Here is a 19,382-nt window from a genome sequence, read left to right as displayed (position 1 = left end):
AGTGAATAAAATTTTTTAATTATAAACTAGATATAAAATAACTTTAGAATTATTTATTATGTAAGACTTTAAAATGGGATTTTAATACTTCTGTATAGGAGTTTATTGAAGCCCAAATATTTACTTTCTTTATGTTTGACTAGATAAGGCCTTCATGGATGATTCTCAGACCACATCTTGACAGTCACATAGTCAACTAAAAAGTGCAAAGTATATATGATAGTATTCTTATTGTTGATTACAAAAAACAAAAACAAAACACATTTGATTACGTGGATCAAAATGGAGCCTTAAAAACTCGTCTTTCATCAAAAGTCTTTTATGCATATGCTAGGATCATATAAAGGCTAATTACATTAATAATCCTTTACAACGATGCTCTGATTATTAGTGTCAAATAAGGTATATAATAAGGATTTTATGTTTTTGAAAGATGTTAGTCACTATTATAGAAGGTACATTGTTCAAGGTCCAAGTGGAAGAAAGATGACAAAATCCTACTGATACTACTGTTTTCAGCTGATGTGGTCCTTCAAATCTTACATTTTTATAGGGTTAGTAGGTTACTTGCCTCAGTGATATCTATGTTTATTCAAGAGACATTTAATAGCCTTACATATAGGAGAAGATAAATGACTGAACAATAACTGTTTTTCAGATTATGATGTACCGTTTGGATGGAGACCTTTTCTTCTCTTCTTGTGAGAGAATGATGGTGGTTCAAGGAGACTGAGAGGTAGTTGCTATTCTCTGACCATCCCACTGAGAGACCATTGCGTTGTCTGACCTCTCTCCTCTTCCCTCGGCCTCTAATTTATTTTCCCAACCCACAAGCAATTCCTGCATCAGAACTGCTTTGCAACTCTTTCAGATGTTCACAGCTGTGGAGACTCTAGGAGAATTGACCTGCCCCTTACAGTGCACTTAGGCATGGTCCTTAACAAGAAATTACTTTATTAATTCATCAAAACATTTTTACCATGATAATGTTCCAGAAGGATGGGACATATTTTTATGTTAAAACATGAGTAAAATGGGTTCTGACTGAAATATGATTGGAGGAGGTCCTTCTTATAAAGAAAATGTTATATTTCACAGAAATTCTCTATTTCAGAAAGTTACCCAACTTTGACCTGTCCCAGATTTCTCAACTGTATAGATTCCCTAGGGATACAGCTATTTAATTATTCCTCCATTCTATATGGCATTAGATTTTAATTGGCTTAAACATGGAAATGTCCAAGTACTATGTAAAATGAATTTAAATAGATGATCTAACTATCCATTGCCTTCACCTCACATGCCATCTTTTCCATTTGTATCTCCTCAATCCCTGTTTTAGAAAACAAACAACTTTTATTTAATGTCATTGTCATTTCTCAATATTTCTATCACTTCCTTCTACCAGACATTTAGCTCTCTCTTGTGACAAGGAAAAGTAATAAAACCAACAAGACTGAGAAAGTAATTTCATCTGATGCCATATATAACACACAAGTTAATTCTTCAACATTTTACAGAAAGATGTTTTTCCATCTTCTGTTTTCTGAGACCAAACTTGTTTATTGTTATTAATCTGTATTCAGCTGCTTTAAAAAAAATAAACAAACAACATTTTCAGTATTACTGTCATTGTTTTTTTTTTTTTTTTTTTTAACCATGTTTCCATTGGATATTCCAGTCCATTAGCCCTGGTTCTGAAAGAATTAGTTGTTGCTGAGATACTAGGAGCATTCTAAAAGAGTGCTCTGCATGAGATCCTGAAGTTGTGTATTAATTATAAATGATGTTGTGGCCTGTTTATATTATAGAGAGTTGTAGAAGAATGGGCAGGCATTGTCAGAGTAAGACATCTAGACAAAAATGACCCAAGGAAAATCCTGTTTGTTAAGGGAGGAGGTATTAGCTGTTCAGTAATTGGGCACAATTGGCCAGAGAGAAATGGCATTCACTAAAGATCAAGATATGGAAGGAACACTGATGAATTGGCAAAAGTTGAAAGTACCTCTTTAACATCTGCATTTTTTCCTTCCTGCCTTTATTGAATTGTGTGAAGTATAAAGCATATGTTTGATTTATCTATTACTGAATTTATATTTCATGTGTCTGTTGTTCTTTTATTTGTTCATTTGGTAGCTGGTCCCAGCCTTGTTATTTAATGCTTTTTTTTTTTTTGACTGTTGAGTTTGAATAGATCTTACTTTACTTTTGCAGAAGATGATTCTGGAATCTCCATACTTAGTATTTATTTAGAAAAACAATACTTGCTGTACAGTTCACCATACTATTATCAATTAGAATTTTAACCAGTAGCAAATGAGTGCAAAAAACTTCTGGAAGAAAGAAATCAGAAATTTCATTTTAAAAAACCTCAGAATACAAACTTTATTTAGTAAATCATCATAGTTTTCTTAGGAATATTTTGAAAAATTATAGTTGATTTTTCTTAATATAAAAACGCTCCTATTGCTAAGTGACCATTTCAACTTAATCAGTTGGTGGTCTAAAAAAGTTGAGTTTTATAGGAAAAATTCGTTCCAAAATGAAATATAAAACTTGATAACATCTGCTTTATTTTGTTTGTGTTAGATTTGTTGGATATGTTCAGTGCTTATTAGTTCCTACCTCTATTTATAAGTACAGCAAAACAATCAAAATAAACATTAAAGGCAAGGCAGTCTCTCCTTTCTTTCAGCAGAAAAAAAAAAGAATATTTGTTTGAATGGTATTCAACAATCACTTTTATGCTTTATTATTCAGTGTGGTGACACGTGCTTAAAATCACTTCAGATTCTCAGTAGTTTTAATCTGATGCAAATGTGTGACTTGGGAATGATTTTATTAATTCTACACGGAATAGATAAGCAAAGTGCATTTTTTTCCTATCTATAATATAATCACTATGGAGGATATATTTATTCAATGCATCTGAAGTTTCTTGGTTATGCTTGTCTGTCACATTCCCAAGGTTTCTTAAATTTTTATGCTAATTTGACCTCCCCAATGCAAAGCAGAAAATTACTTTTGTTATTGTTTTTTGTTCTTCATTCAAGAGAATCATGAAAGTGGGAAGATGATGTCATAACTTGCAAGTGAATTGGATTTAAGTGAGGTGAGTAAAGTCATCAGTTTCATTCTCTCCTCTGGAACCATGTGGATCAAGTGGTAAGATATATATGAGGAAAACTGAAGATGGCCCAATGTGTAGTGGGAGACTTTGGCCTTTTAAAGCTAGGTCTTTCTCAGATATTTCCCAGATTTGTCTGAGGATGCTTAAGGCTAGATAAAAAATGATACAAAAAATGGCTTCTTTTACTTCCCAAAAAATAAAATGGTAGTGGAAGACAATTGCTATTTTCACTCTCAACCATCAGGGTCCAAACAATGACCAAGTGAGGTCTTGACTGAAACCTACTGTTGCCATTCAGTGAGAGCAAACTACTTGTAGAGTGTAAGTATTCAGAAAAGTTTTCTCGGACTTTAATTTAAAAAAAATCAGTTTGGGGAGGGAAGAAAAAATCAATATATTTATTTTCAACTAGAGAAAGAGAGGTGAGAGGGTAAATATTTTTTCTTCCCTAGTTATGTAATAGAGGTACTTGTTTCTTTGCTTTCAGGATATGCACACAGCACATTGAAGCTTAACAATAAGACTGAGTTAGTCTAGTGGGAATTTGGGACATGATAAAACCAGTGTGTCTTTCTCCCTGTATCCTCTTAGATCTTCAGGGTCCACAATTAAATCCAAATTCTGTGTGTGTGTGTGTGTGTGTGTGTGTGTGTGTGTGTGAGAGAGAGAGAGAGAGAGAGAGAGAGAGAGAGAGAGAGAGAGAGAGAGAGAGAGAGAGAAATAGAGACAGAGAGACACAAAAAGACAGAGAGAGAGGTGGTATTGGTGGTGCAGCTAGCTGGCACGAAACACTTCCTGAAGGTTGTGTTTCCTTTCCCTTTTCCTGAGATTTGGCTAAGGGTAAAGGGTTGGAGTCACATGGGATACAAAGCTTTTTGATTAACGTCCAAGTTGCTGCTGCTGTCACCACCTCTTCCAATTCTGAGAGGAGAGAGAAGAGAAGAGAAGAAAAGAAAGGAAAAAAAAAGAAAAGAAAAAAGAAAAGGAGAGAGAGAGAGACAAAGAGACACGCGGGGGAAGGAAGGGAGGGAAGGAGAGTGAGAGACAGACAGATTCAGAGAAGAGGAGAGAGAAGAAGAGAAAGGGAGGGAAGAGGAGAGAGAGAGAGAGAGAGAGAGAGAGAGAAGAGAGAGAGAGAGAGAGAGAGAGAGAGAGAGAGATAGAGAGAGAGAGGAGATAGAGAAACTTAGCTACGAAAAGGGCGTTTAGATACTCCAGTCCCAAGAATCTCTCTCCCCTGTACTGGGTGTTTTGGGTTTTTTTTTTTTTTTTCCTTTTCTTCTGTTTCCTCTGATTCTTTGGGACCTGTAACTAAGATCTGCACTGGGAGGACTAACTGCAGGGAGAAAGCACCGTGCGCTGAAAGGGAGGATCGTCTGCTGGGAGGACTGAAGCGCTGAACTCTGGTGTCTCAGTAGTTTGCCGGAGTCCAGATCCCGGCTTCCCCGCCCCTATTCCCTGCTCCTCCCCCACTATCCACCCCTCTCTCTTCTATCCCCTTTTCACCATGGAAAGTCTCCCGGGAGCCTTCTCGGACTAGTCGAAGAGACAGGCAACTTTGCTTTCTCGCGTGGGCCAAAGCAGAGCAGGGCAAGGCAGAGCAGACTCTGGCAAAGCCGGGACAAGGACTGGACCGGACCCACCACAGCACGATGACCGAAGAGAGCAAAGGGGAAGGCAAAGGAGAGAGCGGGAAAGACCTAGAGAAGCAGCTTCGCCTCCGAGTTTGTGTCCTGAGCGAGCTCCTGAAGACCGAAAGGGACTATGTGGGGACGCTGGAGTTTCTGGTGTCGGTGAGTTTTCCAGAAGTGGGAGAGGCGGGTGGGTTTATGTAGAAATGCTGTTGGAAAGGTTACACAGGACTCCTCCGCCACCCTTGGAAGCTGGGGAGAGATTTCCTTCTCAGGGGGCGATCTTACATCCCTATGCATTGGAGGAAGGAGGGAGAAACCTTGCAGAGGTATTGACTTGAGGGATACTCCTCTATCCTGAATCTTAGAGTTCAGGAATCACTTAAACTGGAACAAAGATTTTTGAGACTTGGAAGCTCCCAGCTTTGCAAGTACCTTGATGTTCTTTGGTTTGGCAACTTTAGATCCAAAAGAAGGAGGCACTTAATGATGGGTAAAAACCTCATTCCTTCCTCACTTTTCACCTTCCTTCTGTCCTTTTGCTTTCTTGCAGCAACACGGTAAATTTTTTTGGGGAAAAAATCATTTAAGTATTAATTTCCTTGCCTTCGGGGATTTTTGCTTTAGGACTCTGGTTTGGTGATCTAAAGCTCAGTGTTTCATTCAGGTATCTTTGGTCAAATTCTGAATCTGTTGGGGTTTGAGTTCATTATTCAGCTTACATGGCAGTGCAGTCCCTTTATTTATAATAATCCTTGAAACATAGTATTCTGGTAGGGGGTAACAGAAAGAGCAAAGAGGTTTTGATCTGCAGCAGCTGTTGGATATTAAAGCCACATGTGGTGCTCACAACCCTTCCTACAAGTCCCTTTTGCCCTTCTTTAAGACTTCTGTACTATACTTGTGGGCTTGATATTCACTCTAAGCACGAGTGTGGTGTTAATAAGTGGTGTAATAAAGCTCATGTCAAAAAAAGTAAAAACCCCGAACCTATAAACTTTGAGATTTCTTATAAGATTTTATCTCAGAGTTTCAACTTTATTGAGAACCAACTTTTAAAAAGTTGTGTCAACTTTAAGCCAGGAAATACATTTTGAGAAGCTGTTTAAGTTCCTTTTTAAACAGCTTCTCAAAATGTATTTCCATTTTCTGATGTAAGTACAAAGAATATGGACAACTGTACCTTGTTTTTCTATTTGCTTTGGGAAAGCATCATTTCAAGAGTTTAAGTGCCTTAGCTATAAACAGTTCAGTTCATCTACTTAACTTTGTATGATGCTTGATTGTTTGTTATTAGGGCTCTGACTTTCTTCTCTACCCACCCTCTTTCATCCCCCTTTGTCTGGAGGGAAGTGCTTCAAACACCAAACTTCCTGCTCAACTTTCTGAGATTTGTATACTTTCAGCATATGGTCATGGAAGAGGAAAATCTTTACTTGACTGACAAAAAGGTACCTCAAATTTAGGAAGATGCACCAATTGGCTTTGGTAGACTAAGCATTTTAAAGCCAAGTCATCTAAATTGAAATGCATTTTTGGGAAATTTGAAAACTTTTAGTCTCAAATTTGGCTTCTCTCAAAACTTTTTTAAAATCCTGTGAACAAAGCAGTTTTTCAGTTTTGTAACTAGAACTAGTTACTTTAGTGTGGTTCTTGGGGGGAGGCGGGAAGGACTGGTCAGAGTGCTGATTTTGCAGAAATAGCCACCAATAGATAGAGAAGATAAACTTCTGTATACAACACTGTCATATGGTAACTTTTTCATTTAAGCTTATTTCCTTATTTATCCTAATAGAAAACCAATCTTGCTGATTTGGGATTAAAGTTAAAAAGGAAAAATGGTAAGGTTCATTTTTAATTTTTGGAAGATCCTCCCTCCCCTCATGTCATTTTTCACCTTATCAAGAAATTACAGATCCTTCTGCTTTTTCTATTTTCCCTGGACTATATCCTGCATAATAACATGGATATCTACAAGTTTGGATCATAGTTTTAGAATTGGAAGGGACATGAAGATCATCAAGTCCTGCCTCTTCATTTTAAAGATGTCTAAAAAAAGTATAGGTATATGCCCAGGATGACCCTGGCAGCTAAGAGGTAGATCTGGGACTCACACTCAGGTTCTCTGCCCCCACATTCTTTGCTCTTTTCTCTATCTCATGATAGCAACATATTATGGCTTATTTTCACATCATATCTTTCCATCATTCAAAATCCATTCTTAAATAGGAAAACAAAAAGAAAATAAATTTGTGGAAAAATTATAATGTTTTCAAAATGAAATGAATTTTGGGTTGAATGTATTTGGAAGTCAAATGATTGTCAATTTTATTTTAATTTTTTATATTCAGAGGAAAAAGAACTACTTAAATCTTTTTGTAGTGACAATGATAGAATTTGTCTATCAACATACATACTTGTATACGTGCATACGTACGTACATACATACACATGACAACAATAACAATAATATGAATATATAAAACATTGTAAAAGTTCTAGAGAAGAGAAAAAAGATGAACAAGAAATTGATAGTTAAGTAGAAGAGATAATACATTGACAAATTCATATACTGTATTTTTTCTTTTAGACTGGTTGTTTCATTGGTTTGAGGAACTCTTGTTGCAAAAATTCTATTCAAAAATGCAGATCAAAATATTTCTCTATAGGTTATAATCTTAGAGTATGGTCTGAGACACTGAGCAGTTGAGATTTAAATAATCATAGACATAGACATAGACATATATGTCAAAGGTGAACCCAGGATTTTCTGGTTCTAAGGCTGGATTTCTGTTCACCTTGCTTCATAAGTGTAGGCTTGATTTTGTTGTCTGTTCCTTCCTACTGGATATTTTTCTTTCCCTGGGCTTTTGTGGAATTTTTTTTCCCCTAAATCCCTAATGTTCTCTTTTTTCCTTTGTTTATCATCCTTCTCTTACCTTCTAAGAATGGAAGTGTTGATCAAGACTCTCAGGCTTCATTTCTCTCTACATTCTCTTCCTTTGTGAGCCTTTCAAAATGGTGGTACACTTATCTCACTATGCATATATCTCCTAAATCTTTATGTCCAGGTCCAGTTGATCCCTTTAAAAAATGGTGTTGTATATCAAACTACTTCCTGGACTGTGCTACCAAAAAATACCTTGGAGTCATCTTTGATTTTTTACTTTATTTTATACCTCTTTCTCATGTGATCTATTGCCAAGTCCCATTGTTTCTACTTCCATAAAACCTCATGCATCTGTCTATTCTTCTCCAATTCACATTCTTACCACCCAAGTTCAGTTTCTCTTTACTGTACTTTTATTATAATTTTCTTAATGGCCTCTTCACTCCAGTCTCTCTCTCTCTCTCTCTCTCTCTCTCTCTCTCTCTCTCTCTCTCTCTCTCTTTCTCTCTGTCTCTCTCTCTCTCTCTCTGTCTCTCTCTCTTTCTTTCTTTTTTTCTCTCTCTCTAATTCTCTTTTCACTTATCTTGAAAAATAATTTTCTAAATACAATCACATCATTCCCTTGCTCAAAAGCTGCCTATTGACTTTGATATCAAAACACAAACTTCTTAGTTTGACATTAGGTCCTCTACAGTTTGTATTCAACCTACCTTTATATTGTCATTTCACATTATTCTTTCACATACTGTACTTTTCAGCCTACCTGACTTATTAACTATTCCTTAATTTCAAATTATCCCCTCCCACTTCCAACATTTCATGGATCATCTAAGTATCTAGGAATGCACTCCTTCCTTTTCCTTGTCTTTTCAGCATCCTTCTCCTTAAGGTGTAATTCAGGTGCTGGCTTCAACACATTCTAAAACTGTCAACAGAAAGTGTTGCTCTACCTCTTCAAATTTTCCCAGTAATCTTTACCTCTATGTCTCCTTTCCCCTTATAGCACTAGTCTTGTATTACAGTTACTATTTTGATTATTTATATATATTTAACACCTAAATTTTTCAAAGTCTTTTCCTCTGAGCAACATTTGTGTATATCATATAATAATATTGATGCTCATTAGATTGTAAGCTTTTTGAAGATAGAGATGGTCTTTTTTTTCTGTACCTGTGTTGATGGCATTCAATACATGTTTATTGAATTGATGAATAAAAGAATTACCAAGTTATACATGAAGTTTGATAAAGAAATATCATTTCCATCTGAGCTAATCAGTGAAGACTTCCTGGAGGAGATGGAATTTGAAATGCTGAAATAGGTAGAGTTTCAATTGGTCACAATAAGTAGGGAGAAGATTTAAATTATAAGTAAAATGTGTGAGCAAAGACCTGGGGGAGGGCTTGGGTGGAATAAAGTAGAGAGACTTGGAGCTTAGAGTACATGGACCATTAAAAAGTTCCGAGCACTAAAATGACAAATCAGATTTGCTCATAAAGATTAATTTGGCAGCTCAATTTATGGAAAATGGCCAATGAAGAGTTTCGAGGCATGGGCCTTGTTAGGAGATTATTATAGTAGTATAGGAAGGAGGAAATAGGTTGTGAATTAGAGTGCTATCAGTGGGAGTAGAAAGGGGATGATATATAAATTAAATATATAGAATTCACAGGATAATGAATTGGAAGAGGTAAGAGAAAAAAATAGATTCAAGCATAATGAATTCATTAGTTCATTTTTAATAGCAATGTATGTCTACCATGGTTAGTGTTATTGTGTGAACTATTGGGAATACAAAGATTTTAAAAAGACACACTTTGTCTTCATTTAGTCCAAACCAGTCCACAATTGAGAATCCTAGGAAAAATCCTATTCCTATTCTAGTTCTTTTCAGTTAAATATTCATTTTAATAAAAATATTCCTGTGCTTAACTTCCCTTTTCTATTAAAGTCAAAACTAGCCTTTCTGTACCCTAAAGACAGAGCCTCAGTATAATTTGACTCTATAATTTAGGCAGTTAACTAAATTCTAAGTTATTTTTCTTCATTACCAAACAAGTCAATTGGAGGTCCTCTATTTCTGTCATAAATGTTATAGCTTTCTCTTGTCTTAACAAATTCTTAGCTCTTTTTACATTATTGTAGGATCACAGTATTTCCTTGAAGTCTAATTTTTTAAATTTTCAGCCAGTGTTTAGAGCTTTGAGAAGATAGGATGCTAAGGGGACAGCTATGAAAATGAAATAATCTATTCTATGTTGTGTATGTGTCCCATTGGTTGAATGGATTTGGGGTTGATATCCTGTCTTTCTTCTTCAATTTGTTTTTACTTCTACTGGGAAGTAATCAAAAACATTGTTACAACTGTAAAATGATCCAAAATGCTAAACCAAAATAGAATACTGCCCTTGAGAAAGATGGAAACTTAAAAAAAATTTTTATAAGGCTTGAGTAAAATCTACCCATAACTTGGATAGCCAGCCCATTTTGCTATGCTATATTGAACTATATCTGTAATTTAATGTTAGATGTTTTTCTTTTTTGATTCTGAGTCAATCTCCTTGCCTCAGATCTCTTTTTTCCATTAAATAAGTGATTTTCTTAAAGGGTAGGTATGATCATGTCACTTTTCCCACACAAATCAATAAACTTCAATGGCTTAATAATGTGCTTGGGTCAAAAAAAAGTCTTCTGTTTGAGTTTTAAAATCCTTTATAATTTGATTCCTTACTATTTCTTCAGTCTTCCTACATCTTCTTCCTCTCTACATACTCTATGAGCAAGTGATCCCAGCCAGAAAATTCCCAGAATTCTCTCCCTCCTAATCCATCCTTCCAAGCTTCCATGATTTCTTTCAAACCTTAGCTAAAGTTCTATCCTTGGAAAGAAGTCTTTTCCAGGACACTTTAATTCTACTTTCTTTCTAATATTTATTATCTCTAATTTATCTTGTTTTTTTTCATAGTTCTTTGCATGCTATCTTCTTCATAAGATTGTGAGTTCCTCAAAGAAAGAGAATAAGTTTTAACTTTTTTTTTCTATTCACAGCACCTAGAACAGTGTCTGGCATATAGTAGATACTTAATAAATGCATATTGAGTTGACTTGACCATCATTTTACTATGTCAGCAGAGAACAACGCTTTATTTATTTTTTGGAGATTGGAAATCTAAAGGAAATCTAATATCATTAGAAACTTGAATTTTAGGTTCAAGCTATTCATTTCCTAATTATAAAATGCACCATGATAGCCTCTTATTAAGCCTATTTCTGATACTTTTTGAGGTCATACTCAATTGATGATTTTTTTTAAAACATCATATTCCTGCCATAAAATTATTAACCTTTTACAATGTCCCAGGAGTGACCTAAAATTTTATGTTTTAGTTTTAATTGGTGACTCTTGTGATTATTTGTCTTAGCCTTTAGCCCCTTCATGGTCTGTTTGTGTTCAGGCAAAGATTCTTTGACTTTGCCCTATTTTTGAGAACAATCTCCTGGTAGAAATTTGACATGCAATGGTTTGATCTGGGAAGTACTCTGAATTTAGAAGCATGAAAGGGCTAGATTGAAATCCTTTCTCTGATCTTTACTAGCTGTGTGATAATGGATAAATTAATTAATATCTCTGAGCTTTAGTTACTTTATTTGGAAAAAAAATGAAAATGAGAATGCCTATAATACCTATCTTACAAGGTAGGTAAGTGAGTAAAAAATGTAATTCTATATGGAAAGCACTATATAAATGACATCCATTAACTAACATCCTTAAAATACAAAATTTCCATTTTATCTGTCTTTTAGTTAACAGAAATTTTAAAAAATCATATCAGGAATATTATAATTTACTCAATAGGTATCTTAAGATCTAAATAGGTAATAAACAAAGATGTAAACATTCTCCTAAGTCAGTTCTTGAGATGTTGAATACTTGTCCCTAGTACAACATTATTATAACAGGTTGAAAATGAGTATTGGATGTCTTAGGCAAGTCTCATGATCCATATTCCTTAAGCTTTAGGTTATTGGATCTTTATCCCCATTGGAATGATGCTCATGAATGCTGGTAATTAAGGTCATTTAACAGTCTGGGGGAACATCAAACTTGGGGATAAAAGACTTGGCTCAAACTATGATTTGGGATAACTGGTACTTTGTTCTGAGGTCAGGCTAAAAAATTAACCAAAGCCAGTAAATCCAGAGGACTAGGCAGGGCACCATGAAATACATGTCCAAAGTCAGGGGAAGGTCAGCAGAAGAGGATCAGGTAACAACCTTGAAGAAGCAGCACAAGACATTGGGAAACAATAGTTTTCCTGAGACCAAACCTCTATCCAGGATAGCATCCCTTTATAATGGCAATTTTATAATCATTTCTCATCCTTGTCCAGTTGTATCTTAATTCTTTTGGTTTTATGGATAGATAGAAAAAAAATTTTTTTAAGAAAAAGAATGGAATCATAGATTTTTTTGGCATTAAGTTGATTTCTTCTCTTTCCCCTCTTTTTCTTCCCTCCTCCCCTCAATGAATTCAGTAGGCATTTCTGAAACAGTTGCAGAGGAGACATTAGTATAGATTGGAAATGTGCTTAATTTTTAGAGTCAAAGAACATGGACTCAAATTCTGATTCTGCAATTTACTATGAACCTGCGAAAAATTCTGCCAATGGATTGTTTCTTCACATCACTGTCTGATATCTCCAGTAAGAGAAATGACAGTCATTGCAATATTCACATATAAACTTCTTTGTCTTAACTCATTATCTTAAGATATAGTGTTGACATTTAAAAATTCAAATAGTGAAAGAACTTCTTCTGAGAATTCTATTCCAATATATTATTTAATGATAATAACATTCAATCATTATATATTGCTTTGATGTTTGTAAAGTGCTTATTTGATTAAATTTGATTAAAATATTAGCTTATTTGATCCACACAACACTACTGAGAAATTAGTGCTTTTATTACTCCCATTTTACAGATGTTGAAACTGAGGCAATGGTTAATTGATTTGCCAGTCAGTGTCTGGGGTTGGATTTTAATTTGAATTTTTCTGACTGTAGGTTCAATAGTATAGTATTAAGTACTGTACTATCCATCTTTCTGCCTTGATAATACCAAAGAATAATACCACACTTTTTGAGCATAATGCAAAACTCCTAAATTGTCCTTTTGTTACTAATACTGCATCTATTTAGTAGCATAAACAATTTTTCATTTAAAATGGACATTAAAATTAATTCAGATTTACCTGTTACCTGAGTAAACTTTACTGTGCTGAATTGGAAATAACATGGAAATTGGAATGAAAGGATCTGGGTTTGTCTCTCAGCTCTGCTACTTTTAACCTTTTTGACTTTCAAAAAAAAACACTTAACATTTCAGGGTGATTTGACTAGACTATACTCTTTGTTGTTGTTATTGTTATTGTTTTAAATGATTCCATTCTTTTCCTTTCTGTCTGATTATTCTTTTTCAGTTTCTTTAGCTGGATCTTCATTTAAGTCATACTCAAAAACCATGGGTATTTTTCAAGCCTCTCTTGAACTCTCTTACCTTCTCCCTCTATACTATTTCACTTTATGATCTCATTAGCTCCCCTGGTTTCAACTATCATTTCCAAGGAGATGAATTTCGGAATTATTTTTTAGCCTTAGCTTTTCTCCTGACTTCCAGTGCCACATCTCCAGTTGCCTGTTGGACCTGTCAAACTATTTGAAAAACAACCTGTCTAAAATTAAACTTCTTTTCTTTCCCCTTAAATATTCTTCTCTTCCTAACCCTGCTATTATTGTAGAGAATACTTCCTTCCTCCCAGACCCCTATTTTCACAACCTAGGACTCATCACAATATCTTATTCCACTCAATTTTCAAAATATTTCCAAAGCCTGCCTTTATAACTTTTAAAATATTTTCTTTTATAACATATCTCATATAAATCCCCTTTTCTCCTCTGACACAGTACCCATCACATAATTTCCAGACTATTGCTATAGTCAACTGATTAGTCTCCATGCTTCAAGACTCTCCCTAATCATCCATTTAACCATCAAATTTATTGTCCTAAAGTACACATATGACACAGTATGACCCCCCTTCCACTCTCATGCTTATCCCCCAATCAATCAACTCCAGTGTTTCCCTAGTGCCTTCTTTTTGACTTTCATAACCTATCCCTTTTCTACCATTCCAGTTTTGTTATGGGTCATATCACATCTTCAACCCTCCATTCCACTACTCTTCAGTCCAGTGACACTGGCCTTTATTCTTTTTGATAATCTCTAATTTATCTTGCATATATTTTATTTACAAATAATTGTTTGCATGTCCTCTTTCTTATTAGATGGTGAGCTTCTTGTAAAGAATGATTTTTTTTTTTTTTACTTTTCTTTGTACCTCTGGCTTAGCCCAATGTTTGAGACATAATAGGTGCTTAATAAATGCTTATTGACATGTCTTGATTGACTTGACAAATCTAGCTCTACAACATATTTTATATCTAGCCATTCCCTATTTCACATTATTACTTTGAGGCATTTATTGTCAGGAATCCAGAGTACTGTAAATACTATCCTTACCTATCTTCTCATTTCAACTCTATTTTTCTTCCTTCATGACAATGCCACTCATTTTCCAATCTTCTCTCTCTCTCTCTCTCTCTCTCTCTCTCTCTCTCTCTCTCTCTCTCTCTCTTACTTTTGATGGGTTATATGTTGTAGTAGAATTGGGTCCATCTCTGACCTGAGGACATACACTGACTTCCATACCTCCATGACTTTGTTCCAATATTCCTTACACTTGGAATAATTTGTCTTTTACTATTTTTCTTTTTCTGCCTCCTTTAAAATTCACCAAAGTTTGTCAATTCCTCTGCAACCACACCTAACTTTGAAGACTTCATCATATTGAGGCAAGTTAAAAAAATGAAAACTTTTTTTTCAATCTTTGCTTTTTCTGAGGCATTATATTGCCCTAAATCCAAGAATGCTTTGTATCAATCAATTTGACAAGTTGAACAAGAGGAAATAATTATAAAGCAAGTATTTTTTTAAACATGAATCATACCACTTATAGTTTTATCAACTGAATTATAAAGCCTGGAACTGTTAAAAGCATCAAATAGTAAGTATCTGCTATGTACAAAATAGTACATGGTAACTGCATCTGTTTATTTGTTTTATAAATGCATCTACAAAACAGAGATGGATGGTCTTTGGAAGAAGTTTGTTCCCAGGTAGGGAAATCAGGGGAGACTTCCTTTCTTAACTTGCCCCATATGATGAAGTCTTCAAAGTTAAGTGTGGTTGCAGAGGAATTGATGGAAATTAATCACTTAAGTAAGCAGGAAGAAGACTCTGATTATTGAGATCAGTTTAGTATCATAGTCTCACCCTTTAAGAGAGATGGTCCAATCTGAAATCCAAGTTATATCAACCCCCTGAGGATCTACTCTTTATAGAGGTCTCAGGCAATCTTACCTTGTCATGCTTTGTCAGGAATCCCAGTCATGCCTCTGAGTTTAAATTTTCCCTTTAAAATCCACTTATGAGCTATCTCATGGCTGCTGCCTTTCTTTGGCTCAGCCTTCCATGACACTCTGCCTCATGGTGTCTTTTCCCTTAACCTACCCACCCATGCCATCTGGTATCTCCTCTAATACCACTATGCTTCCCAATTCCACTTCTTCTTACAGTTAACTCTTTTAGGGTGCTAAATCCCTTTCAGGATTTAACCTGCCAGCTAAGGGTTTGTCCCAATCTCATGGAATGGCCCCTTTCTATTGGGTAATTGTGAGTTTCATTGAGGAACTTGTTTTTCATATACTCTCCTACTTTATTTCATATTTGCCATTCTTGGTCTCTGTTGTATTCCTTCATTTTGTCTGTAATCTTTTCCCCCTAAATAAAATTACCTTTTTGCCAAATACAATGACCACCGTGAATTTTTTTCATGACTGAACTCCATCTTTTGGGGTAAGTCATCATTTGGTGATAAATCACTTCACAATACTTAAACTAAATCTTTTAAACTTTGTCACTTCTTGTAGTTATTATTATTCTATTTCCTAACCCCCAACTCTTTAATTTTGTACTTCTGGATTTGTACCTGGACTTAAATAATATCATATCTAAGAGCATTTATTATATACTCTTTTGGCAAATGAAAAATCCAAAAGGCTGAGTTTTGGGGTGATTGATGATTAACTAATTAATTAGGCTAGCTAATAAACAATAAAATGATGATCATTGGTTTCTCTTGGCAACCAAAGACAAAAAACATGGAACATCTTAAAGGTTTAAATAATCCTTGAGAGGGAATTCTCTCAACAACCAAGAATCACCCCTTATTGGTGGATATTTAAATGAAAAGATGGACTAGAAATCTTCAATTCCTCCTGCTGAAAATGTGGCTTGATCATGAGGCTGAAATGCTTCCAGCAATCTGCATTGGAATCTAATTTCAGCCAGACTACTTTGGTAGTACTCTCCATAGCTGGATCACTCTAAACTTTAGTCGGGGAAAACTGGGACTCATATTCTTAGGGCAGGAACTCATCTAAACTGGATTCTGTTTCTAAACAGAAATAAACTCTACTAGCAGAGCTGGGTCTTGGAGAGATTGAAGAGCATCTACTTTGAAGGTTAGGACAATTCATCAATTAGCCATGTTTTTTAGAATCTCTAACTCTAATCTGACTTTCCTGAATCGAGGAAATAAAGGAAATAGATCCCCAATAATAATTAGTTGTTAATATAATAGTAATTTCACTCACCAGTCAATAAAGACTATATTCATTCTTCCATCTTTATGCATATGTGACTCTTCTTACTTCATTACATTTTTTTGCCTATTCTGTGTATACTAAGCCTAATATATCATAAAGAGCCTTTATGTTTCCTCTTTACTATAGGATGCATATTTACCATTAAAGGTTAAGTCTACTTCAAAGGTTAATTTGGAAGATAAATGTAAAAATTAATCATAGTAGGTTAAATTTAGAATACTGACGGAAACTGTATATAGTTATGTATGGTACTATTGGATTTTTAATCTGTAAATCAGTTAACAATTTCAAAATGTTTGCTTTAGTATTTTTTGAGGTAGTCTAATATAATAATGTTTATTACATTGGACTTTACAATTTTGTACTTGTTCCTTGAATCATCTATTTTAGTTGTATCATGGCCAATTAGAATAGTTGCTAACACATTGTTAGTGATTGTGCAAGAAGTGTTGATATTTGCCTATGTTATTTTGTTGCTTAGTGCATCAATTTAGCCTTGTTTTGCTGCTCCCTTGGAGTTCTCATTTTTTCCTGTTTGAAGTCAGTCTCTGGGGAAGGGGTGTAAACAATAGCTTGAGAATCTAAGATCTGTTCATTTACTCAATGTTATCATGGTGGTACAAAGTAGGGATCACAGCACTACTTTATACAAAATATTCATTCTTTATGTGCATATTTAAGAAGAAACGTAGCATAGATATTTAAAATTGAAATCATGAAATAACCCTTATGTAGTGAAATTGTTGAAAATCATGATTCATACATCTTAGAGTTCTGTCTCTGTGTCCTGCAAAGATGCCAATTAACTCTATACTGACCATTAACATGAACAGCGGTTATGAATTTAGAAGTACTTGGCTCAGGCACCAGTCTACAAAACCAGTCCTATCATGGGTTTTTATTGGTAATTAGTTCCTCTACCAAGATCTCCCATTAGTTTGCATCATTTTCTTCAAAGGACTTTATTCTCCTAGGGAAGAAGTACAAAACACCTTGTTCTTCTGCAATTACTGATGCCTCCAGCATTGGACAGATTTGGTAAAGAAAGATGTAACATTGTTTAAGTGGCATGCCATTGCAGCATGGCATATAAGATTTAGTTTTGGGAGAGACCAGGATTTGAATCTTAGTTCTGATACTCACTAAATATGTGACAGGGAGTTAATTACTTAACCTAAATCTCATTTTCCAAATCTATGAAGTGGGCTTAATGGTACCCATACCCATGGAAGGCAGCATGGTAGACTGTTTGATCTTAGGACTTGGAGTCATGAAGTCTTTTCTTTGAATAATATGTCAGACCCTTACTAGCTATGTGGGACATTTTTATGGATGAAAATTAATAGATAGAGGGGATACTGTAACATAAAGCTATTATTCATGACTTTATATTTCAGGGAAAGGAACTTAAATAACCAACAAGAGATAGACAGATGGATTCCTTTTATAATAATAATAGCATTTATATAGCATATAGTGTTTACATATACTATGTGCCAGACATTATGCTAAGCATTTACCAATATCTCATTTTATCTTCACAATAATCCTGAGAGGTAGGTATTATGATTATCCCCATTTTATAGTTGAGGAAATGGTGCTTAAGTAATTTGCCTGTTTGGGGTCTGAGGCTGGATCCAGCCCAGGATTCTATCTACTTTGGCAACTAACTGCAAGGGAAATATTCTATTGAATATTTCTAACATTCATTTTGTAAGGATGGTCTTTGCTTTTATCTAAGGATCACATTTAAAACCCTTCACAGTCTGTCTCTAACCTATTCTTCTAAGCTTATTATACATAATATTTCTACTTTATGCCCTCTACATTCCAACCAAATTGACTTACAGGCTGTTCTTTAAATTCAGTAGATCATCTCCCATTTTAATACCTTTGCAGAGGCTATCCTCCATGTCTGGAAAGTATTCTATCCTCACTCCATTTTTTAGAATCTCTGGTTTCTTTTTTTAGGTTCAATTCCATTGTCATCTATTATGGGAAACCTTTCATAATCTCTTTACTCATCAGGATTCTCCACTTACTCAAATCATTTTATATATGCTCTTCTGTTGACTGTCTTCTATATCCCACTTACCCCCCCAATTGTAAATTTCCTGAGGACAAGGGTTATTTTCATTTTTTCTTTGTATTACCAGAATATAGAATAGTGCCTTATGTATAGAAGCTATTTAATAAATATTTGTTGAATTGGATCCCCTCAGCTTATCAGCAATGTATTGTCTGTAGGCAGAATATTGTTCTATTACTTTAACCATATTCTTAAAAAATAATCTATTTTGCTTGTCATCCTTTATTGCCCATTAGGATAATAAGATACTTGTTTATAATAAGTTGACTATTGTACATGTATAGTGTAACTTAAGTATATATAATTGTCATAAATTGTCCCTTTGAAAATTTGAATTTGATGAATCAGTCCATTATTGGATTTGTCTGGGTCTGATCAGTTTGAGTGTCATATTTTTCTTTTTCATGAATAAGCCCATGTTTATTTTATCTTTTTCTCTTCATAAATCTGCATAAATCATATTCTCTTTGAGTTTAGTTTCTAGTTTGATGCATTCTAATTTTTAAGCTCATTCTCATCTGCAAAGATACCTCTTACAGTAACTTTAACTGAATGCCTTTTTCTGAATTTGTATAAAGTGTTATATTTGAAAAAGCTAGAATATTTCCTTTTTTTTGTTTTTTTTGCTTATTTATAATACCTTTCTATATAATGCCATGCATTTTGATATGACCCTAATCATATGTCCTTACAAAGCTGATATCTAGTGAACAACAGTGATTCCTACTCTTTTTTATGTCACAGAGCTATGTCTGTTGTCAGACATATGTCAGAGAACAACTTGTCTGTAGTAAAGATTATCTGCTATTTTTATGCCTATTTCCTCAATCTTTTGATCTCTTTAAGTTCATCA

General features: G+C 34.6%; 1 protein-coding gene across 1 annotated transcript in view; it reads left to right on the top strand.

Moving 5' to 3' along the window:
- Window positions 1-4,290: 4,290 nt before the first annotated feature.
- The window catches only part of PREX2 (phosphatidylinositol-3,4,5-trisphosphate dependent Rac exchange factor 2), a 463,645-nt gene continuing 448,553 nt past the window's right edge, over window positions 4,291-19,382 (top strand). The window contains exon 1 of the mRNA XM_051970075.1: window positions 4,291-4,923. Coding sequence (XP_051826035.1) covers window positions 4,783-4,923 — 141 coding nt within the window. The 5' untranslated portion in view covers window positions 4,291-4,782. The remainder of the gene's footprint in view (window positions 4,924-19,382) is intronic.

Source organism: Antechinus flavipes, chromosome 1 (assembly GCF_016432865.1).
Source record: "Antechinus flavipes isolate AdamAnt ecotype Samford, QLD, Australia chromosome 1, AdamAnt_v2, whole genome shotgun sequence".
Taxonomy (NCBI): domain Eukaryota; kingdom Metazoa; phylum Chordata; class Mammalia; order Dasyuromorphia; family Dasyuridae; genus Antechinus; species Antechinus flavipes.
This window is presented reverse-complemented; position numbering and strand designations above follow the sequence as displayed.